At 46.4% G+C, this 24,443-nt stretch overlaps 2 protein-coding genes across 15 annotated transcripts in view; one reads left to right on the plus strand and one right to left on the minus strand.

Annotated features, from left to right (window-relative positions):
- Positions 1–16,625, plus strand: part of map1aa (microtubule-associated protein 1Aa) — a 25,500-nt gene extending 8,875 nt beyond the window's left edge. For both annotated transcript variants that reach the window (XM_061043493.1, XM_061043501.1), the window contains 5 exons: positions 4,662–4,744; positions 5,649–5,789; positions 5,894–12,734; positions 12,827–13,053; positions 13,941–16,625. In XM_061043493.1, the coding sequence (XP_060899476.1) occupies positions 4,662–4,744; positions 5,649–5,789; positions 5,894–12,734; positions 12,827–13,053; positions 13,941–14,096 (7,448 nt within the window). In that variant the 3' untranslated portion in view covers positions 14,097–16,625. The remainder of the gene's footprint in view (positions 1–4,661; positions 4,745–5,648; positions 5,790–5,893; positions 12,735–12,826; positions 13,054–13,940) is intronic.
- A 2,501-nt stretch (positions 16,626–19,126) lies between these two features.
- The window catches only part of ppip5k1a (diphosphoinositol pentakisphosphate kinase 1a), a 52,364-nt gene continuing 47,047 nt past the window's right edge, over positions 19,127–24,443 (minus strand). For 8 of the 13 annotated variants that reach the window (XM_061043561.1, XM_061043578.1, XM_061043553.1 and 5 more), the window contains 4 exons: positions 23,912–24,091; positions 22,396–22,533; positions 21,977–22,084; positions 19,127–20,454 (listed from right to left, as the gene is read on the minus strand). In XM_061043561.1, the coding sequence (XP_060899544.1) occupies positions 19,868–20,454; positions 21,977–22,084; positions 22,396–22,533; positions 23,912–24,091 (1,013 nt within the window). In that variant the 3' untranslated portion in view covers positions 19,127–19,867. The remainder of the gene's footprint in view (positions 20,455–21,976; positions 22,085–22,395; positions 22,534–23,911; positions 24,092–24,443) is intronic. The other 5 variants (XM_061043606.1, XM_061043599.1, XM_061043588.1 and 2 more) reach the window with 2 other exon arrangements.

Consider the following 24,443-nt stretch of genomic DNA (forward strand, 5'->3'; position numbering starts at 1 on the left):
AAATCCCAGAATGCACAGCACCGCAGGCCACTCCCACTAAGGTCAGGTTTACAGACATATTTACTTCAACACATAAGGCCGTTTCCTCAACTGATTCTGAGATTTCTTCCAGAAGGAATTAGCATCTTGTAAATTCCTGTCAGAAAACAGACTCTTTAGCCGTTTTCACATCTGCACTCCAGATAATATCTAGATATTTACAGGAGGACTTCTCTGGAGATTCTCCTGACCTAGCCGTTCACATATGCTCCTCACAGCGGGAGACTTTCCCTGTCAGGGGGGGGGGGGGGGGGACTATCCCTGTCAGGGGGGGGGGTCTCCTGAGGTAAGACGTGACGTAAATAAACAACCCGGAAGTAGCGGCCGAAGCAACAGAGTCTTCTACACAACATTATAATGAGAATATTTGTCTTTCTATCAATGCTATGTGTAATCCAATGGAATGACAACATCCACAAAAGAGTGGAGAACAACATACTGACGAACAGAAAACAGAATGCAGACGTTTAATTAGAGCACGGAGATCATAGTGGTCGCGTGCAGACACTTTAGGCAGTCACTGTATATAAACGTTATTCTCTTTTCATTGGCTCGAGGTGAGCTCGAGTTGAAATCTGCAGAGTATATCCTGCTGCATTCTCACATCAGCTCCTCCGGATTATCTGCGGAAAAAATACTAGGGGTCTGGCAGGATAAACTCCGGTTTTTCAGGAGATTTCCGTATGTGTGAAAAGGGTTTATGTCTGTGTTCATAGGCAAACGGTGAGAGCACCGACACTACTAGTCTGCCCCAGCTCGAGCCGGCCCCGGCTCCTCGTCCTCACCGCCGCCGACAATCAGGTCTTATGTCTCGGCTGCAGCAGCTGCCTCGCCACTATATTGCGTCTCGTAGATATAACCACGAACATCTGATTCGAGCACAAGACCTTCAGAATCCCCTTCATCTCAGTTTGAAGTTGAAACATAATTTATTCATTTAATTCTTCTCATCTTTCTCCATAGAGCCTGTTAGCATAGCAACAAAGCAAGATGGCAGATGTTGAGTTTGGATTCTGGGAGTGAGGTCCCACCCACTGATCTGTGATTGGTCTGTAGCTTCTGATTGGGCAGACTGAAAAAGTGCAGCATGAAGGAAGGACTGAATCCAACATGGCTGCTCCCTGTGATGACGCTGCACTTTACAGACTAATCTCTCTCTCTCTCTCTGCTTGCTCGCTCTCTGCTCTCTTCAGTGGATGTGGGTGACCTGATTTCAGCTGAAGTTGAAACAGTTTGTCTAGCAGTCTGCTGAGATCACATTAAAACACACACACACACACACACACACACACACACACACACACATATTGGACATGGAGGTTTGCATCAGTCCTGATAGTGAGGGTGGGGGAGCTTTGTAGGTATTGAAGTGGCTACGCTTGGGGTTGATGATTTATCATTAACCAGAGGTACTCCAGACCTGCAGGGGGCGCTCTGTGACACAGTTAATGGAAGAGAGACAGAGAGAGAGGAAGAGGGAGAGAGAGAGGGAGAGAGGAAGAGAGAGAGAGAGAGGAAGAGAGAGAGGAAGGAAGAGAGAGGGAAAGAGAGAGAGAGAGGAAGAGAGGGAGAGAGGAAGAGAGAGAGAGGGGAAGAGAGAGAGAGAGAGGAAGAGAGAGAGAGAGGGAGACAGAGAGTGAGAGAGAGAGAGAGGAAGAGCGAGAGAGAGGAAGAGAGAGAGAGGAAGAGAGAGAGAGGAAGAGAGAGAGAGAGCTGTGTTATGCTGATGTGAGTAGAGAGGTGGAGATGCTGCAAACAAGCTGACGGTAAAGGTGATACAGATTTAAATTAGATCTATGTACCTGTTGAAAACCACGGCAACAAGAGTAGACGCCCCGGTCACAGAATATTGGGTACGTGACTGTTTTCAAACTCCTGCACGCTGCACACACACCAGGTAAACGTGTCACGGCAGCTTTAGGACTGAAGACCTGAACGCTTTTTTATTATGAAGCTTCAGTAGTTTTTGAAACTATTGTACAAACATGAATAACAAACGAACGTTGCCCATTGTTGTTGGAGTCCATCTACTAGCTCATGGATACTGGAAGCGTACTGCGCATGTGTCAACAGTTTCTGTTTTCAGAGGAGCTGTTTGTTTTCAGTTTACTGCTGGAGTCCCATCGATGGAGGTCTCTATGCTGGAAATGCTGTCTCTTTCAGTCAACCTAACAACAGGCTGAAAGCTGGAGCTGAGGCGGGTTTTAAACCTCCTGACAAACCGTTACACCACGCCCACCTGTCAATCATGTCAACTACACGCCTTATTGTGAATAACTCTTATCCTTCATCAAATCAAAACTGATGAGTCATCAAAACATTCACCCCCCCCGTACAGTGTGTGTTGATCGAGCTAATCAGACCTATTTGTTTTTTTGAACCAGGCTGTAAACATGTTAATCTCTGCTGTAAAAACAGGCTTTTTAGAATGGGTGTGTATGTGACTTCCTGTGCTTCTGCAGCCAGCCTCTAGTGGACACTGGAGGTTACCGCCTAGTTTTTCAGGCACCCAGAGTGAAACACATCAGAAAGTTAATTTTTTTGTCTGAAATCGTTGTTGTGAAAACACGACCTCAAATTTTTTTGATTCAGCATTTCAAGCTTTGAGAGACCGCCATTGACAGGCTTCAAAAGGCCCTTCAGTAAGCAGTGGGTGAGGTCACTGAGACATGTGTGAGTGGGCGGAATGCTGATGTCATTTAGTGGGCGGAGCTTTACTCTTCTTCACTGCTCGCCTCAGTTACCGGAGTGATGTTAACACACAAACATTACTCAACGCACCTCCTCCTCTTCCTCCTCCTCTTCTTCCTCCTCCTCCTACTCCTCCTCCTCTTCGTCCTCCTCCAGCACACTGAGGAGGAAGAGGAGGCACGTTCAGTAATGTGATCTTAGTCTCACATTTCAATGGATAGAGGACATTATCTGTGTGTCCCTATGTGTGTGTGTTATGCTGTAGGAGGATGTTGAGTCTATAAATAGATCTTCAGTAATGGATCTCCTTCATACACATCGAGATGCTGCTCCTCTTCACCTCCTGCACCATGTGTTGTTGCTGCTCCCTCCCTCATCCCCTCCTCTCCCCTCCCTTACAGAAATGCTGCAATGCGTCTCCTCGTCTCAGACTGGGTCAGTGTAACTCAGCTGGCAGCTACAGCCTGACACGTCTCCATAGCAACAGCCAATCCGGCGCCATTGTAAAGGGTTTTTATTCAGCGTTTTTGTAGTGATTGTTTGAGAAAAGAGCATTTTCCAGGATTAAAAAGGTCGGGTGGGAGGAGAGAGGGGAAGGGTGAGATCGAGAGAGAGAACGTGAGAGAGTGAAAGGGAGAGAGTGATGGCGTTGGCAGGTGTTGTAAACAGGACGTCATCCTGACAGTTCAAACACTCGTTTAATTCTTCATCCTGTCAGAAATAAGAACAGAAAAATGTATACTTTACTCCATCACGTAAACATTCATGTTCTGTGTTCCTATGACGACCATGTGATGCATGTACTCTGTAAAAATACACCTGTTGGCCTTGTAGACCCTTTCAGGGCCGATGATATCACCATTATTATTATATACAATATTAGCTAGAGGCTAAACGAAGCTAAAGTAGAGAGAAACATGGTTCACCACCACAAGGTAGAAGGTGACAGAAGAGTGTAAACATGTAGAAGGAGGAATAACAGTTTGTGTCCAAACTGAAATTTTTACCTTTTACAAGCCGCCACTGTCAGTTAACAACATTTAACATGTTGCTAACCTCTTAACAAAGCTAACACGTGTGGCTAAAGGTTGTTTTAAGTGTAGCTGTTTTATTCCATGTAAACCAGAACAGTCACACAAATATCAGATATGTAGTGAGGTTGACTTTCAAAAAGAAGCTGTAGGTTCACTACATCCCAAGCCATACAAGCTCAGCTCACCGCCATGATGTAGCTGTTTGTTTTGACAATGATTCAAACTCTCTCTGCTGAGTTGTCCTCACTGTAGTTTTCTCTGCTGAGTTGTCCTCACTGTAGTTTTCACTGCAGTTTTCTCTGCTGAGTTGTCCTCACTGTAGTTTTCTCTGCTGAGTTGTCCTCACTGTAGTATTCTCTGCTGAGTTGTCCTCACTGTAGTTTTCTCTGCTGAGTTGTCCTCACTGCAGTTTTTTTCTGCTGACTCGTCCTCGCCGTAGTTTTCTCTGCTGAGTCATCCTCACCGTCGTTTTCTCTGCTGAGTCCTCCTTACTGTGTTTTCTCAGCTGAGTCATCCTCACCGTAGTTTTCTCTGCTGAGTTGTCCTCACTGTAGTTTTCTCTGGTGAGTCGTCCTCGCCGTAGTTTTCTCTGCTGAGTTGTTCTCACTGTAGTTTTCTCTGCTGAGTCGTCCTTACTGTGTTTTCTCTGCTGACTCGTCCTCACTGCTGAGTTGTCCTCACTGTAGTTTTTTTTCGCTGAGTCGTCCTCACTGCTGAGTCGTCCTCACTGACTTTTTTCTGCTGACTCGTCCTCAACGTAGTTTTCTCTGCTGAGTTGTCCTCACTGTAGTTTTCTCTGCTGAGTTGTCCTCACATTTTCTTTTTGCTGACTCGTCCTCACTGAGTTTTCTCTGCTGAGTCGTCCTCACTCTAGTTTTACCTGCTGTGTGTCTGCAGGTCAGAGGACTCTGCAGTATCAGAGTGATGTTTTAGAGACTGTCGTGTTGGTGAACCCGTCAGAGGAGACCGCTGCCTCACAGGTGAGTCTAACAGAGGGTCATCATGATACCATCATTTTAAACTTAAATATGATGCTAGTACAAATCTAATGATATCAATACCTGTTTTTTTTACGTCTGCCACAAAAGTAGAAGTCCTTGGCGCCCAACATCGGGAAATGTATTTGTTTGCAATAATCAAAAATGGCTGAAAAACTCAAACTGTTTGTCACATCATGCAAACTACTTGCACAAGACTTTACGTGTTCTGTGAAAATGAGTCAGGTGTTAACTTGTTAGCTCAGGCAGTGAGTCGCTGACATGAGTTTATGTTTTAGTTTATAGTTTTTTCTCCTGCTCACTTAGACACAGTTAACTATGATGTTGTATTTGTATTATAAGAAGAGCGTAATAAACCATAATCATGAGCTTATTCAATTATTTCACTCATTCACATTTTATCCACTGTTTGTGTTAAAAGTGAGTATTTATAAATAGGCCAGCTCCATCCAAGGTCTCCGTCCTCAATGTGTCAAAAGTCAGGTTGTATAATATAGTATTACATTCTTAAAATCTGTTGATTTTAACTTAAGTCCAATCATAGTTTGGTATTATGGAGTAGCAACTGGGATGGCCAAACAGACTTCTATGGGGGCCCATGCCACCCCTGGACACGCCTCTGACATCAGGAAAAGATGGCTGCTGTGTAAAAATTAAGATGGGAAGTGAAGTGAAATATTGAATCTCTGACATGTCGTGGGCTCTGGTCATTGAAATAAAACGGTTACCCAAAGAGCTGCTTGCGATCGTTCCCAAGAGATTTTTTTTATCCCTTCAGAATATAAACATTGGATGTTTTAGTTAGATCTGGTTTATAATGGAACTTTTTGCTGAAAAGGTATTAATATCCTCAGCTATGATAGTGTTTACTCTGTTCTCTGCTCAGATTCGCTCTCTGATCACGGACTGTGTGGGACATAAGCTGCTGATTCTGAGCGGACAGAGCTCTGAACAGGGAGGTGACGTCCTACTGCGAGGTGGAGCGTTCACCTGGCAACACTTCTCAGACATTATCTCAAACCCTGAAGTAAGCGTGTCCTCTCTCTTAAAACACCCTTACCCTGCGTGTGTGTGCATGGATAAACAGTACATCTCACAAAGACTGCTTTTTACTGTTTCCCATGTTTGCAGGTGATTGAGCACCTGTCCAGGTCATCTTCACAGCAGCTGTCAAGGCTTACTGTTTCCTGTCAGGGAGACGGGGGCTGGAGTTCCCTTGGCCAAAGCCAGGAGCAGCAGTCAATCCAGAATCTTCTGGAATACCGCTTGAACCCTGAACCCCACCTCCCAGACATGGACGGAGTCAATGAGTTCAGCGAGTATGTCTCAGAGACTGTGGACGTGCCGTCATCCTTTGACCTCCTGGAGCCCCCGAACTCTGGAGGTTTTCTGAAGCTGTCCAAACCCTGTTGCTACATCTTCCCTGGAGGCCGAGGAGACTCCGCTCTGTTCGCTGTGAATGGATTCAACATCCTGGTGGATGGAGGATCTGACCGGAAGTCTTGCTTCTGGAAACTGGTTCGCCACCTGGACAGGATCGACTCAGTTCTGCTCACCCATATTGGTGCAGACAATCTCCCCGGCATCAACGGGTTGTTTCAGAGAAAGATTGCAGAGCAGGAGGAGGAACGTAACCAAGGATCTGGTTCCAGCAGTAATGGGGACTGGGTGAAGAACCTGATTTCTCCTGAGCTTGGGATCGTGTTTTTCAATGTCCCAGAGAAACTGCGAATGCCTGAGTCCACGCTGAAAGTGAAGAGAAGCATCGAAGAAGCATCCCTGACGTTACAGTACCTCAACAAGCTTGGAATCACACCAGAGCCTCTGCACAGAGTGGTCAGCAACACCACTGAACCCATCACACTGTTCCACAAACTGGGCGTGGGGAAGTTAGACATGTACGTGTTGAATCCTGTGAAGGAGAGCAAGGAGATGCAGTTTTTAATGCAGAAATGGGCTGGAAACAGCAAAGCCAAGACAGGGATTACACTGCCCAATGGAAAGGAAGGAGAAATATCCGTCCCATATTTGACATCAGTCACTGCTCTCATTGTTTGGATCCCTCACCGTCCAACAGAAAAGATAGTCAGGGTGCTCTTCCCTGGAAATGCACCGCAGAATAAAATCTTCGAGGGCCTTGAGAAACTGAAACACCTCGACTTCCTGCGATACCCTGTTGCCACTCAAAAAGACATATCATCTGGTGCACCTCCCCCCATCATCAAACAGACTAAAATGAGATCAAGAACTGACAGCAAAGAGAGTCTGAAATCTTCCCCTAAACCACACTCTAAAACAGCAAAGAAAGAAGCCAGTGGACAGGAGGAAGAGTCAAAGAGCAACATCACTAAAGAGAACAAAGCAGACAAGAAGGAAGAGAAGAAACCCAAAAGTGAGAGTCTGAAGGCCACCAAACAACAGAAAAACAGTGAGGTGGCCCCGGCAGCAGACAAAAAGTCAGAGAAAAAGAAAATATCCAAAACTGCCAAAAAAGAGAAAGCATCCAAGATGGATGAAAAGAAGGACAAAGAGAAAAAAGAAATCAAGAAAGAGAAACGAGAGGTCAAGAAAGACGAAAATATACGAAAAGAAGAGAAAAAAGAAAGCAAAGCCAAGGAGGATAAAAAGAAGGATCCGAGCAAACCAGAGCTGAGAAAAATAACCAAACCTGACCTGAAGCCGCTCACTCCTGAAGTTAGAAAAACTCTGCATAAGGCTAAGACTCAGGCCAAGCCTAAGACAGACAAAAATAAAGCAGTGAAAGAGGCAGACAATGTTAAAAAGCCAGTCCCAAAGAACATCCCAGAGGAAGTGGCTGCGGCAGCTTTGGCTGACAGGTCCATCGTGTCCTCCCCAGAGGACCTGACCGAGGACTTTGAGGCTCTGAAACAACAAGAGCAGTCTAAAGTAAAGAGTACGCCCATCGAGAACGATGTGATCTCTGGACATACTAAAATTTCGTCCTTAATTTTCCCTGATGAAAAGGTCACACCTCAAGCCATTGAAATGAAACCTGCTTCCCCAAAATCCCCTGACAAGAAGGAGGAAGACAAAGGCAAGGCAGCATCAGGACAAAGTGCTGGAACTGCAAGCTATGGCTTTGACAAGAAGTATGAAGAGGAGAAAATGGAGAAATATGACAAATACTCCCTCAAAGCTGACATAAAAGACAGATCAAAGAAGAGTGAAAGTTCAGAGGAAGAGGGCGATGTCATTGAAAAGGCTGAACTGGAAGGAACAGAAGATGAGGAGGTCCTGAAATATAAAACAGACGAAGCCAAAAAGGACAAAAGTGGAAAGGAGTGGGAAAACAAGTCAAGTGATGCTAAACTTTACTCAACTGCAGCCTTGTCCGGGAAAGTAGCTGCCTCGGCCTCTGAGCAGTTCTCCTTCATCCAAGATGAGACCATCCCGGGTTACTCTGAGACCGAACAGACCATCTCAGATGAGGAGATCCACGAGGAAACAGAAGACAGGATCCCACAGTTGCGCTACGACGTGGGCTCCTATGAAGTCTCTATCCCTGATGTCCCCGGGACTTTTGACTCCATGCATGGTATAAAGGAGATGAAGGGCTCAGATGTCAAACCCAAAGCCTTCATGAGTGGTCAGGAGCCAGAGCTAGCCCCGTACCCTTCCATCATTTCTGCTCCTCTAGCAGAAGAGGAGCACATCTCCTCCGCAACATCCATCACAGAGTACGACAAACTCTCATCATTTGCAACTTCTGTAGCTGAGGACCAGTCAATAGCCTCAGTGACAGCGCCTCAGACCGAGGATGCTGCCAGGAACTCTCTCCTGCTCGACACCACCAACAGTGCCCCTTCTCGCCCAGATGCCATCCATGGTAAGGACTATCTGCACTCAGCAGGAACCATCTCTCCAACCTCGTCTCTGGAGGACGACAAGTGCTTCAAGTCTCCTTCCTCTGATGAGTACCAGCCCAATATCCCTGAGATGGAGGCTGATTCCAAGACCAAATCAGTCCATGAAGAGGAAGATGATGAGGAAGATGAGGATGAGGACCAGACTCCAAATGTTGACATTCCTCTGGGAAAGCTCCAGGAGGGTTATGAACATGCAGCCTCCTTGATGCTCCAGCAGAAGGATAAATCTCCCTCTGCTCCCTTCTCTTCTCTGACCCTCTTCCCCATGCAGTCCTCTCCCTCACAGGCTGTCAAAGAAAACCAGGCTCTCTTCAGCACAGAGCAATCTAAGAGTGCTGACACCAAGCCTGTTTCCCCCCCTCCATCTTTATCTTTGGGGTTAGAGCCTCACTCCAGGCAGGAGAGTGAGGAAAGATGTCTGAGTCCAGACGACAGCACCATGAGGATGGCCTCACCTACACAGTCTGTGCCCACAAGCAGCGGCTACTCTCCGACAGAGGAAAAGAACTTCAGGACAGAAGAAAAGGATGAGGCCATGACCGATGTTAAAGCTGATGCCCTTAAAACAGTCACTCTCTCTGACAACACCTCCTTTATCGCACTGCCAGGCGACAAAACAGAAACTGAAGCGTCAGAAGAATCTGAAGAAGACCAAGAGGACGAGTGTTACGCTGAAAAAGATCTAAAGCCTACTGTCAAGGCCAAACTTATGGAGGCAAAAGAGGGATGCTTCTTGGATGAAGACTTCGCCTTTGAAGCAAAATCTACGAAGATAGAAACAGAAGTCAAGAGTTCAGACAAAACACAAGTTTCCTTCAGCACAGTAGAGAAACTAAAACCTCAAGTGATGTATTCAGACGAAGACGAAGATGAAGATGAAAATGAAGATGATTTTCCAATAGGGGTAGGGTCTAAGCCCTTAACAACTGATGAAAGTGCGGACGAAACCAATATTGCTTTCAAAGAACCTGAGAAAAGTGTTCACTTCAGTCTCTATGATTTCCCAGAAAAGCAGGGTAAAGAAAAGGCTGCATATATAAGACAAGACACGCCCTATGTGCACGGCAAAACCTTCTCTTACAGTGACATTTATGACAGCAAAACAAGCTCAGTGGACTCTGATTCATATCGGCAGGAGTCCTTGGAAAAGACAGAGAAGGACAATGCAAAGATTGATGTGGATCTTCAGAAACAAAAGTCCACTTCCCCAGTCACAACGACGGACAAGACGTCAGAGAAGGAAGGATTAACATCTCATGGAAAAGATTCCACTGCCTCATGGCTTCATTTCTCCTCCTCCTCTACGCCTCCATTTGAAAGGGAGGTGGAAGGAGAGGAGCCATATGAATACAGCATGGGAAGCCGGTTGCCTTCAGTGGCCACTTCTTTATCATCAGAAAATGACTCATTTAAAAGTCAGACTGACGGCACAAAGCCCCAAACGTCCTCCCCAATGACAGATGTAGACAAACCTGCTGCCACAGGCTACAATGAGAAAGGAGCCTGCTTGGAGGTTGATATGCGAAAACTAACAGCAAGGGATGAGGAGGACTATGATGATGATGTTGTTGATGAAGATGATGATGAGGAGGAGGAAGATGAAGAGGAGGAGGAGGACGAGGAGGAAGACGGTGCTGGTGATTCTTACATGGAAAAAGGCACCAAAGACAAATCAGAGAAGGAAGTAAAAAGTCCAATCAGTGAAATGTTTGGGTCAAATAGACCTGAATTCATGGTTTCCATGGCTGGATATGGCTTTAACAGTCAGGGCAAGCCAAGTGTGACAGAAAGCAGCTCAAGCTCACTCCAAAAGGCTGAAGACAAGAACAAGGTGGACTCCTCACCCTTCAGTGAAAGGACAGTGGGAATGGGGGCTACAGGATTCTCAGGGTACGAGTACTCGTATCAAAGTGGAATTAAAGACTCGTCCTCATCACATCTGCCCGCCAATAAAGGTAAAGAGGATTTCACTGTGAAATCATCAGAGGATAGTTATTACCAGAACGACAGAGCAGATCCTGACTTTGACAAACAGAAGACACCGGACCTGCTGAGTAAGAAATCTTTGGACACAAGCTTTCAGTACACGAGCACCACAGGGCCGGGCTACTCCTCCTCTTCAGCCTACAGCTACTCCTCCTCCACCTCCGGCTCCCTCTCCACCAGCCGGCAGTTTGGGGAGGAGCTGGAAACGCCTGCAGAGCCGCTCTTTGAGTATTCATCCTTCAAAGATGAGCACTCTCCGGTCATCGATTCTCCCTACTCGTGCTCTGCTGGCACAAAAGACGACTATCTCGAAGTGTCAGAAAAACAGATAACAGCTACAACCAAGGCTGAGTCCTCCTCTAGTTTAGCCCGTTTCTCCCCCCTCAGCCCATTCGAAGAGCCCAAATCTGTACCCTCTCTCTCATCCACTGCCTTTGCTGAGGACAAGAAAGAGTGTTCATTCGGTGGAGTCACGGATAAAGGCCCTCAGTTGGACTGCTTCTATAAGCCTGAGTGGTCTGAAGGGTCCAAGCTGGACTCAGCTGTTGGGTTTGGGGCCTCAGCAGGACCTTTTGCTCCACCTGCAGAGTTCTCCAAGGACAAAGAGGCAGCCAGTGCAGCTCTATTTGGAGTTACATCCTCACCACGCCCAGATATAGAAGGCAAACATTACTTTGAGGAGACGGATAGCAGTGAAGAAGAGGATGAGGAGGCCTTTATGCGTGACATGACTCGCAGGTCACCTTCCAGCGGCCTCGCTGGTAAACTCTCATTTTCTGAAATGCCTGTTGGCCAAACCACCAGTGACAAAACAGGTGGAGCACTGCCCGATGTTCTAGGCACCTACATGCCCTCAGCCGTCCAGGCTGGCAATCCAGACACTGCCAATGGCCCCACAGAAGTCATCTCAGGTTCCAGCCTTCCTGTTGGAGCTGCAGCAAGTGGGGCATCAGGCCCAGCCAAGGTGGAGCCCAGAGAGGGAGACGCAGGCTACAGGAGCTCCTATGAGTGGGAGATGACAAAGAGCCAGATGGTGCCTGGAGACTCTCCTCCACATTACCGTCATGATGATGAGTTTGAAGAGGAGTGTGAGATGGAGCCAGAGCACCCTGCCCGCCCACTCTCACTCTCCTCATCCAATCAGCCATTTCGCTCTCCGTTCTACGCCGAGGAGTGCAGCCAAGGAGGGCAGGATGATGATGATGATGATGATGACGACAGTGATCAGGATGTTCCTGGTCATGTGTCCCTGGGAGCCACCTCCTCTTACACCAGTCGTTCCTCTCCTGGATACTCCTCCTCTGAGTGCAGACAGCGTAAAGAGGACCTCTCACCTTCCTTCATCAACCCGTGCATGCGGCAGTTAGCCAGTGATGAGGATGATGAAGAGCAAGGGCAAAGAAGCGACCAGTCACAAGATGGCGATGATCTCGATCTGTCGGTTAAGAAAAGGTCTCACAAGCACCCTCATGGACACCCGTCTCACAGCAGGGACAGCAGCTCTCTGCACCAAGCTGGAGGCATGTCGGCAGGACTGGGACTGGCCACAGAGGACACACCGCCCACCTCCATCAGCGAGTCTCTGGCCTCTCAGTCAGACTCTGATGTGCCTCCGGGCACAGAAGAATACCCCTCAGTCTCCGGGGAGGGGAACTTGGAATCGGATGAGGATGCAGACTACATGCCTGGGGATAAATTCTCTGCAGCCGGGGGAGGCAACCATTATTCCTCCAGGAGGAGCCATGACCCTACACCTACCCCCCTCATGGACCCCAACCCTCACCCTCCACGCCCGGATGTTTGCATGGTGGATCCAGACTCCATTGATAACGGCTCTGTGAAGAAAGAGCCAAAAGCCAAGACCTTAAAGAAGACTTCTGCGAAAACCAAATCAGCATCCCCTGCCAGGCGCAAGAGGTCCCCAATGCCGGTCAAACAAACAGCATCTCCTCGCAGTGCCTCGCTAAAGAAGAAGGATGTCGACAAGAGCTCTCGTATGTCCCGTCTGTCGGATGGACAGGGCTCCAAAGAGGATGACCTCTCTCGGTCCAGCTACAACCCCAGCAAGGGGCTGACCAATGGAGTAAAGAGCAGTTCAGGTAAACCCTTCAATCCATGAATGATGTTCAAATGTACCACATTGATTCTCAAAGATAAATGTTTTTAGTGACCCGTTGGTTCTTTGACCCAGGTTCTCAGAAGTCTGGCTCTGCGGCTGCCTCTGGCCTTCCGATCTACGTGGACTTGGCCTACATTCCCAACCACTGCAGCGCCAAGAACGTGGACCAGGAGTTCTTCAAACGTGTTCGCTCTGCATACTATGTGGTGAGCGGTAACGATGCTGCGAGCGGTGAACCTAGCCGGGGTGTTCTCGATGCGCTGCTGGACGGCAAAGCTCAGTGGGGATCAAACCTGCAGGTAACATTGTGCTCTGATGGCACCCTGAGGCTGACTGCTGAGATTATATGAGATATACTTATACTGTGGCTGGGTTTGAGGCAGTCTGCATGCTCTTTAAAGAGTGCTGTCAGTTTTCTGTCATTTAAAGTGGAGATGTTATTATTCAGTGAAATGGCTTGATATGAAATAACAGGGGTGCAAACTTGACAGTAAATGTGACAGCGTCAACAAATGTAATAAGGCCAGAGGGAATATAAACTTAATGAAAACCAGCAGGGGCAAAACATGATAATGTTACATATTTAATGATAGAAGAGAAAATATTGTCATACTTGATGACTGCATTATAATGCTCTCTCAGACTCTGCTCTGAGAGCTACTTGCATAGTGACTGCCCTTCACATCACCCCTTAGTGGAACATGGTAAGCCCTGTTCTGCAAATTCATCCCATTTATAAAAAGGGACTGAAGGTTGGGAGCATGTGTTTTTCATGTTTCACTGAAGCTTTATCAAAAAGTTAGAACAGAACATAGATATAGACAAGCAATTGTGTTTTTCTTATTGTTTGCACTGCTCCTTTAGTCGGTCTGAATGCTAAAATCGTCTGTAAATTCACATTTTAAAGCTGATATTTAAAAAACTCTGCCCAGGGGAGAATGCCCCCCTGGGAGGTTTGGATCCATGTAACCTTTTTCATCCCTGATGAGTTTGCACCCCTGAAATAAGAAATGACTGTCATGGTTACAAACAGACCAATCAGCCTTCTAACTGATGGAAATAATTTATGACTGAAGCGAACTCCGCCTGGATAAACCCTGTAACTGTCAATCAGCGGACTCTGTGGGGGTATAATAAAGACTCCTCCTCTCAGCTGAGTCACATTTCCTGCTTTCTCATCTCTCAGGTGACTCTGATCCCAACCCATGACACCGAGGTGACCCGGGACTGGTACCAGCAGACTCACGAGAAGCAGCAGGAGCTGAATGTCATGGTCCTGGCCTCCAGCAGCACCGTGGTCATGCAGGACGAGTCTTTCCCCGCCTGCAAGATCGAGTTCTAACATCCTGAAGTAGATGTGTTTAAGAAGGCTCTGATGTGATGCTCTGTGTCTGCCTCACACTCTGCTGGAACAGAACCAGATCAGTCTTCATTCATTAGTCCGTTGTGACTTTCTCTGTTTGGTTTCAGGTGTTCTTTACTGTCATCACTGCATCATTGTGACCCCGTCCTGTCAGCTTTTATTTTGAATCCCTGTAGTGACGTCTATGATTATCTATGAGGAGACAAACTGCCCGTTGTATTATATATAAAAACCTTATATAGGAAAATATAGGACCTGATGGTTGGCTGCTTGACGTCTAATTGGACTTAATGGAAGCACAAGTTTTGCACCTTAAGGCATCAAAGCAACAGAAAGATTTCAGTGATTCCCAAATGTAATTTCTTTAGAATGTGATCACAGGGGATCACTAATCAGATCAGTGTTCACTGACAGAACATACTCATGGTTCAGTGGTGACATAGAGAGACAGAAGACGTTGTGATAGATCTTCATTGAGTCTTCATTAGTAAATATACAGAAATAGAACCACGCCGTTCTTAAAGTACGACGTTGTGTTTTTAAAGCTTTTTTTTGTGTTTTTATTTCACGTCTGGACGTAGAGGAGGGTGAGGAGCACTTCCTGTTTCTTTCAACAGAGACTAAAGTCACATCAACAGATCCTTATAAACGTAGAGGGAAATAGTCGGACTCATCCACTGGAACATGAGGAACTTCATCAGGAATACGAAGAACATGAGGAAGACGAGGAGCATGTGTCCGTTCAGTCTGTTTGAAGGAGGAGATTTTAGCAGACGGTCACATGTGCCTTTGTGTCGCGCTGAGCTGCTTTGTCTGTGACTCATCAACGGGACTTTGAACGCACCACCTCAGTATTCAGGTTTCCAGTTCCTGCAGCTGCCACATGAAGAAGCACAAACAGAAAGCCGTGCGCAAACCTCAGAGCTCTTTTTTAATGTATGAAGATACATGTTGACGTTCAGCCTGTGAAATGTTGTTTCTTTGATTTATTACAGACGTTTGGGTTTGTAGAAGAGTCACTTCATCGATGCTTCTGTTCTTCCTCCAGCGGGACGTCAGTGGATGTTTTTAACTCTCTCTTCTTACAGCGTGTGACGGACGGTTTGATACTTTGATAAGTTTTGTTTGTAACTTTTTAACCAGGAACAGAAACCGTCTGTCACATGACCTTCGCCCTTCATTTCATTTTCTCTGATTCCTCCTGATGCATGAACAGACGCATGTTAGGAAAGATGACAGCTTCTCGGGGAGCCGAGCGGCTCCGGTTTGAATGTGAAGATGCAGTTTACCTTTACGTTCTCAGTGGAGGACTTAGATCTCCTGGTTGCCTTGGTTACCGTGCATCATACGGGCACATGGACAGGAAGTAAATCATTGCTGTGTGCGGGATGAACCTGCAGTAGTTCCTCCAACAGATTAACTTTGACAGATGTCTTTTTTTTTGACGGCTGATTAAAGTGTCAGAATTCATCGGACTCACACGGCGGCCATTTTCCTCTGATGTCACGCTCATGTTCTGGTTCCACAAAAAAAAAATTGTCCAATCATGTTTGAGCAGCTGTGGCTGTTTTCAGGCTGAAAGCGAGCAGGAAGAGAGCAAAGAGAAATAACCAGAAGACACAACCAATCAGAGAACAGCTGACTGATTCAAACAGCTGATTGGACAACAATCAAAGAGGAAGCAGAGTCAGGTTTAAAGGCGGTTTCAGACAGGTGTGTAGGAGAGGTATTCATTGGACAAACATTGCAGATAAACTCACGGTTACACAAAAACATCGGCACCGTTTAGATAAATATCAAACGGGAGAAACGGGAGATTTCCTACATTAATACAGACCTTGAACACAGCAGGGAGCTGGAGCGTCAGAGTGATGTCAGAGGGGAATGACCTCACAGTTTGTGTCACAAACATTGAGGAGGAATGACAAGCTTCCAACTCTGCCCAATCTGAGAAAAATCCAGTCTCAACTTCTCTGATGGGCTTAACGGTGACATCACTTCCTGTTAACCCAGTCAGCCAATGACGGTTGACGTGTACTCTGCATTCCTGTTTAATACTGCTTCAGTGTAAAGGCTCATTACGAACAAATCAGAAGCACTCATCACTCAGACTCAAACTGCCAGACACATTTGAATCTTGTACTGTTTCTTACATAGAAAACCTGCTGCCTTTATATCCCAATCACCAAGAGATCGGAGACACTCATCAAACAGATGGTTGGTTATAGTGAGCCCTGCTTGTGCGTGCATGTGTATCGTAATAGCTGCATACATAACATAGAAATGCTATAATAAATAAAGATGTATATTTAAGAAGCTGAAGGAGGAACATGTGAGCTGCTGTAAAGAACGCTGCGTGATCCTTTCTTCTTTCTGCTTCAGGCTTCTTCTTTCATCTCTTGTATTAAGTGCAATACTCTCTCTCTTTAAAGGCTTCAGAGGTCAAATATAAAAACAGATCTATTGTTCAAAAGGGAATAAGTGACCAATAAAATCATCATTTACTGACTCATGTCTCCGTCTTCTGTCCTCTTTACCATCATCATGTCATGTTTCATTTAGAGACTGTAGGTACCACGAGCAGGCCTGATAACTGAAGGCTCTACCTCCTATAGTACATTTAGGGCCAGATTTACTAAAGGTTTGTGTGTCTTAAAACGTGTGCAAACTTGATACCACCAGCAAAAAAAGTGCTATCTGATCTACTAACGGCGCGCAGCGAGGATTGAATCTTTCATATGAGCAAAACAACACACATTGACCATTTAGTATGTTTGACTTAATGAATATTCAATATAGGGCGTTTCTGCCCTAACGTGCAAAATACTGGGAGGAGAAAATGTAAACAAGTTAAGTTAGTACACGCGTTGTGATTTACCAAGAATAATAAAAACTGAGGTGATTGTGACGGTGTCTGAATTTAACACCTCTGAAAGGAACGTGCTAACCCAGGAGACCAGTGTTACACACAACAGACTGCTGTTATTGAAGTTAGGAGGAGACATAGGCTCAACAAAAGAAGGCATACAGATCGCTTTATTCCCCACACATGTTAATATGTTTGGAGTGACAGAAAAATAAATGGCATGCATTTATTTTTTAATTTGATTCAATATTCTAATCGTTAAGGAAGAGAAACACCATGATTAAACTATAGGCTATTGTTGTCATAGCCTATAGCCAAACAAAACTGAACATCCACAGCCTCTGCATTCCATAGAATTTCAACATTGACATTTATTTCTTCCTATTTCCCTCTTTTCGCCAACATTATATTTTAAACAGGGGATTTCCTTTTTCTTGGTTCGCGCGTGTCTCCTCCAGCTCGCCCCCTCCGGTGCGCACCTCCCTCTAAAGCCCGCTGCTGTTACTCTGTAGGACGCTTGGATTGGGGGACCTCACCACTGTTTGTACCCCCGTCTTCGATACCTCTCTCCAGAACATTTATGTCCGATCAGACACAGCGCTGGCCAGCTGTCTGGTGCGCAACAACGGCGAGTGTAGAGCGCCCGAGCCACAGAGGACACAGCTCGCACCTTCTGCTCAATGTATGACACTTCATTCTTAAGATGAAGGGAAGAAAAGAGAGGCCCTGTTTAATGCCGAGGTTTTCTTATAACCAAAATTTTCTTTGTAATATTCAGATTTATCTCCTATAACTTAAAAGTATTGTGCGTTTATTTGCCTCTCCCACTAATACCTATTTTGCGCTTGCAGTCATCCTGCTTTCTGTCCAAACTCTCCGTGATGTAAACCAGTAGAACACACAAAAACCTAACTGAAATACTACAGCCTCCACAAGCTTTGAACCTGGTGTCATTCACGCAATTTTTCTTAGTAGATCAGCCGCAAAACGCCCACCAACCAAACATGCAAACTTTTGGAATGAACACGCAATTTAGTACTCTTTAATTGGGAGCTTAGTAAATCTGGCCCTTAGAGACTGTAGGTACCACGAGCAGGCCTGATAACTGAAGGCTCCACCTCCTCTTGAAATGTGTTTTATGTGAGAGTTAAAGGACATGTCTTGATCAAATAGGTCTCTTAGATTCCTAACAGTGGTGCTAGATGTCAGGAAGTAAAATGTTGGTTATTTTTTTCCTCTAAGGGCTTTCATAGGTTTTCCAAAAACAAACAACAGATCATGACATTTGTGAGGTGGGTATAAAAATACCAGATTTTATTATCGTCTCTCGATGCATTTCTTAATAAATATTCTCTCATTCTGATTAAATTAACTTTGTGACCATGTGTACAGACTTTGGCAGTGACACAAACACACGCAGACACACACACGCACACACACACAGACACACACACACACACACACACGCAGACACACACATACAGATGCAGACACACACAGACGCAGACACACGCACACACAGACACTGAAACACACACACGCAGACATACACACACGCACACACACAGACACACAGACGCAGACACACACACTTTGACCTGCACTTGAAACAGAAATGATTTCTTTTTATCTAATCAACATTTAGAGTCACATGACACACAGAGTAGTCGCTCATTTCCTGTTTGTCTTCAAAGAGTCTGTCAGTCTCTGTATCCTGTAAAAACATACACAGTTAGGATGGAGCGCCTCCTGCTGGATGATATCAGCGTGTGACACAGAGCTTGCACAGCCTGAAGAGTCTTTGAGCCTCTTTTAGCTCCTTGTTTCTTTTTAACAACACATCATCGATTATTTAAAGTCACACTCTGATTCATTCACTCAACAGTTTCTGCTGACTCATGGTTAGCATCAGGCTGATTCAATGTTTATACAGGATACGCAACCTGTTAACTCAACGCTAACATGTTAGCTCAATGTTAACATATTACGGTGTAACCAGTAGATGTAAACGTAGACGCTGCCTGGTCTGCTGCCGTTCACAAGAGAAACATGTCTACGCGTCTGACTTTCCCATCATTCTGGGAGAAGAAAGGAGCAGAGTTGCATGAATACATGCCCGACGTTTGTTACTGACATTTGAATCTGCTTAAATATTTTAATCGTGTATAGACCTCCTGCTGTCATAGACTTACATTTACATAGCTGCGGCTACCCATTTCCAAGATGGCAGCCGTGTAAAGGCTACTCAGAAGCCCAAAAGCAGCATCTACGTGTAAACATCTATGACTGGTACCTGTGGGCGCAAACAGGTTAGCTGTAACAGGTTAGCTGTAACATTGTGTCTGTGGGTGATTGTGCTGGCTGAACTTTGATCCTGCAGCTTTACGCAGAACGGAGACGTCTCAGTTTGATGATCCTTCAGATACACAGGAGGTTCCTTGCTGTGTGTGTATGTCTGCGTGTGTGTGTGCATGTGTGCGTCTATGTGTTTGAAGGTATGTGTGAGTTGTGTATGTGTGTCTGTCGGTGTGTTGTGTCTGTGTGTGCATGTGTGTGTGTGGTTTGTATGTGCGTTTTCCTGTATGTGTGTGTCTGTGAGTGTGTGTGTGTGTGTGTTGTGTGTGTGTGTGTGTGTGTGTGTGTGTGTGTGTGTGTGTGTGTGTGTGTGTGTGTGTGTGTGTGTGTGTGTGTGTGTGTGTGTGTGTGTGTGTGTACGTGCATGTACATGTGTGTCTGTGACTGTGTGACTGTGTGTGTGTGTGTGTGTGTGTGTGTGTGTGTGTGTGTGTGTGCATGTACATGTGTGTCTGTGAGTGTGTGTCTGTGAGTGTGTGTGTGTGGTCAGATGAAGTGTCTGTCTGAACAGATCTGATCGTCTGATGCTTTAAGGCTCTGCTGTGTGCTTGGCACTGCCCTCTGGTGGCGTCTCAGAGTGGGCGGGGCTCTCCAGCCCGTCCATCCACAGCTCCATGGACTCCTGGGTGTCAAAGAACTGATCAGGCCCCTCAGGGCTCTGGGGGGTCTGGGAACTGGAGCCGGCCTCGCTGCTGCTCTCTCTGAGCTCAAGGAGGACGGGCAGCGAGCCAGGGGGGCAAAAGCCCTCCATCCTGCTCAGAGCCAGCTCTGCTAAGGCGGAGCACGCTGGTCTGAGGGTGGGGTCGCAGATGGACTCTAGAGCTGCGGGGCCCTCCTCTGCGGAGGCTGGATTCTCAAGGAGGGGGGAGGTGGGGTCAGACTCCTCCTCGGGGGAGTTGTTTGGAGTCAGAGGGAGCTCAGCGGGCTGTGAGGGGGCGGGGCCTGTGGTGTCCACGTTGTGTGACCCTGCTGCAGAGGGGTGAGGTGGGTGAGTCTCCTCGCTGCTCTGCGGGGTGAGACAGATCCGGTCACTGAAGCTGAAGCGGGGAGAGGTATCAGCGGTGGTCGGGGAGGAGGGTCCGGCGCTGGAGACGGTGGAGGAGGGGCCGCTGCTGTCTGCAGACAAAAACAATGACGGTGTGATATGAGCTTATAAAATCTGTGCTGACGACGAAATTACTTTTTAAATAGTTTATACTTTAATCATTTCTGTTGTGTTTGGTAAGAGAAAACACCTCAGCCTCTTTTTCAGACACAAACAAACCTGAACTTTAAGATTCTCTTCAGACTTTAAGAACCAGAGTCTGTGAAAATAAGGACCCGGTCTAAAAGAAGCTTTATAGTTATAGTAGAAGAAGAGACGGCAGACAGAATAAAGTGAGGCCGAGCAGGCGACATGTTTCCACAAATAACTCCAGGGTTTTTCCTGCATAGAGCGCCAAAAAAAAAGACCATTCAAATTGCAAATCAAATCCTCTCTGAATGTATGTTAAAAATATCAATACATCAAACGACTGTTGAACAAGCAGAACATAAACTTAAATACGACGTCTCTGACTTCTAGCAGTCATCTCCCCTCTCATCCATTTACGCATGTGGCTCGCACTGGATAGCCAGCTGATTGACTGTTCGTTTCTTTTGACTGGTTCATGATGCTCCGCTGACACCCACAAGCGTTAAATGAGGGTTGATTTTCCGTTTGGCAAGTTAATTTCAAAGAGCAATTCACTTCATGGCAGTAAATATTTATCCCAACAGTCATGTTAAAACTATACTAAACCGCGTATGATGTAGGCTAACTGCGGCTAATTGGAACGGGTCATCGCGGGGGCACGCCCAGACGAGACACACCAACATACATGGCTGCAAACGCACACACACACACCGGAAGGCCAACCACCGCGTGCACCTGTTTACTTGTAGTGCAACGGAACACGGTTGATCCGCTATCCGTATGGACCGAGTCGGGAACCCACGTTCAACTTTTCTCCGTCCACTTCCACCGTGTCTGCTTTTATCAACAATCAATAACTTAACGATCGTAACGTCAGCCAGCTGTAGTCTGTGAACTTCTCCACACAGACTGTCAAACAGCGCTGTGTTATAACCAGCAAATATATTTTTATTATTTCTCAAGTTCCTGATCTGATCAAATGATCCAAATGATCTGTGATTATTTGACATAATACCTTAGTAACTCAAAGAAATGTACTTAAACAAATGTGTATGTAAAATGAAAACACAATTTAAATGAAAAGAGCAGCCATCATAGGAAGAGGGTGAAATGAACTGGCAGGATGTGACCCCCCCTCTCCCAATCTCATTACACCCCTCTCCCTTAAAATCCCTCTCCTCCCCTGTTTCTCTGTTGCAATGAAAAAAAAAATCTTTACCAGATTTAATTTGGGTTTCAGTAACTTAAGCATAATGATAATATTCTTCATAAAATGTTTAGAAATAACAGGAAATTCACAGATTTCTGTCAAATAAGGTAATACAGACTCAAACTATACTGTAATACGGGGGTCGAATGTTTACTACAGCACGTATAATCACCCCCCAAAGGCCCATTCTGAGCCAGGAAAAACCCTGAACTCTGAGACGTCTGAGTGTGTGTGTGTGTGTGTGTGACACTCACACCATGGCGGCCTGTCGGAGCGAGATCTGGAGGAGGAGGAGAGGACTCTCTGAGGGATGTACGAGTCCACAGACGGCTGGTTGTGTGAGTCAAACATGGCCGACAGAGCTGCAGGTAGAAACATGATTCCAGTCAGTGAGAGAGAGAACATGAAGACAATACCTGTTTGTTACCATGGTAACAGAATGACATGTCCTGGTTTTAATCACCAAATACAAGACAAACTCCTGCACACTGTCTTCATTGAATTTAGAAGATTGCCTGTTTTTTTGAGTGGACCTAGTTCTCTGCTCCACTCATTAAAGAGTCAGTGCTTCTCGATATGATTGGTCAGTAAAGCAACAGAGACTGTATGGTTATAAAACATGTGGTATCAAGTATCCAGTAATCAAACATGAGCATGTGTGTGTGTGTCTGACCTCTGCTGGTCCTGGTGTGGGGGTCCCCGGCACTCTCACACACGCCGGCCAGGAACTCGTTGACCTGTTTGAGCGACAGCGAGTTGTGCAGAGTCTCCAGAGGATAGATGGACGGCACCATGGAGCAGCCATCAAAGCCTGCAGAGGACAGAGAGGAAGCAAACAGTCATCAGAGTATCACAGTTCAACCTTTACCCCAACATGGAGCCAGAGTAATCATGCTGCTGCCTCTGTACATGACCCCCAACACACTGAGAACTCCTCAGTGACCCTCCAGCTCACCTGGTCACAGGTGAGGAGCAGACACCATGCTGAACACGACTCAGAGAGGAACAGGTCAGCACACGTCTAAAACCACTCTCTGTTAAAGACGCATTCAGGTGAGTGTGAACACTGCAGCTCAGGTCCAACACACACACCATCAGCCACCTCATCCTGTTAGTCCAAAACCAGGGCACACCTGACCCGCTCCACTAGGGTCCAACCATCACAGTCTGGCCTCAGCTGCACACTGTGACAACAAACAGCTGAAGGTTTCTGCAGCCTGCATGTGAAGAGTCCATGTTGAAGGATGAGCAGCTGAGTCAGCAGGATGCAGACAAGATGCTGCTGCATGTGTGTGCACAGTGTGTTTGTCAGTATGTGTGAACACAGTGTGTGTATGCAGTGTGTTTGTGTTCACAGTGTGTTTGTCAGAGTGTGTGTGTGTGTATGCACAGTGTCGATTGATCTTGAACACTAAAGCTGATATCTGATGCGGCTCACACTAACTCCTCCCTGCTCTCATACTTCAGGGGTTAGAGTCAGTGGATTCTTTTTCACAAGTCAGGTTGTAAAGACACATTTTTCAATACATTCTGTTTTGATTGAGTGATTGATAGTAAAGGACAGGTGTGTGGGAGAGGGAAGCACAAACACATGCAGAAGATCCTCTACAGTTTGTATGAATCAAAACAAATATACCAATGTTTGGAGTCTCACACTTCTGTTGTCTTGGTATCAAACATCAGAACCTTTACATTTGTCTGGTACTGTGCAAACCCGAGTGGCAGGTTTGGAGATAAATATCTGAATCTAGATTTTGTTGAGGAATCATGAATGGGTTTGCAATGCAGGGCTGAAGAGACTATAGTTGGTCATATTTAACCTTTGACCTTCTGGTTTGGAGTGTTGTTAAAAAATCCTCAGAAATGGTGCAAAAAGCCCCAAAAGCTCAAAGCTATGGAAGCCCTAAGCAGACAAACATCCACACGTTTTATTTCACTCCATTATCCCAAGATCTCCACTCATTCATCTCGTTCTCTCTGGAAAGGTTTGGTTTCCCCGAGATCTCGAGAAACAGGTGAAATGTTGGTTAACACAGGACAAAAGAGTAAGAGAAAACCTGTGGATGTTTGTCCGCTAAGGGCTTCCGTACACAGCACTCAGCATGCAGCAACACCAGAGTCGAGCACATCGAGCACAATGAACCCTGAGATGTATTAGGCAGGAGCACCAGGGAGGGGGCAGGGCTGACCGTGGAGGTACTCTACAGGCTCCTGGCCGGAGATGAGCCAGTTTCTGAGGAGGCGCAGGTGGTAGGAGCACTGATGGAGGTGATGAGCCAGAGCTCCATCCAGAGAGAGCTGACGACCCAGGGTGAGGTCTGAGGAGAAACGCCTCAACAACTGAGCCACATGGTGCTCCTCCAGGGGCTCTGAGGAGGAGCGGGGGGGGGGGGCGCAGACATGAGAAAGAGAAGAGACAGATGAGGAGGAAGAGGAGGAGGGAGGACAGAGAGGAGGAGAGAAGGAGGGAGGACAGACACAAGAAGGATGAGGGAGGACAGAGAGAAGGAGAGAGGACAGAGAGAAGGAGGGAGGACAGATAGGAGGAGGGGGGACAGAGAGGAGGGAGGATAGAGAGAAGGAGGGAGGACAGATAGGAAGAGGGGGGACAGAGAGGAGGAGGAGGAGGGAGGACAGAGAGAAGGAGGAGGGAGGACAGAGAGGAGGAGGGAGGACAGATGGAAGAAAGAGGAGGGGGGCAGAGAGGAAGAGGAGAAGGAG

Source organism: Labrus mixtus, chromosome 1 (assembly GCF_963584025.1).
Source record: "Labrus mixtus chromosome 1, fLabMix1.1, whole genome shotgun sequence".
Taxonomy (NCBI): Eukaryota; Metazoa; Chordata; class Actinopteri; order Labriformes; family Labridae; genus Labrus; species Labrus mixtus.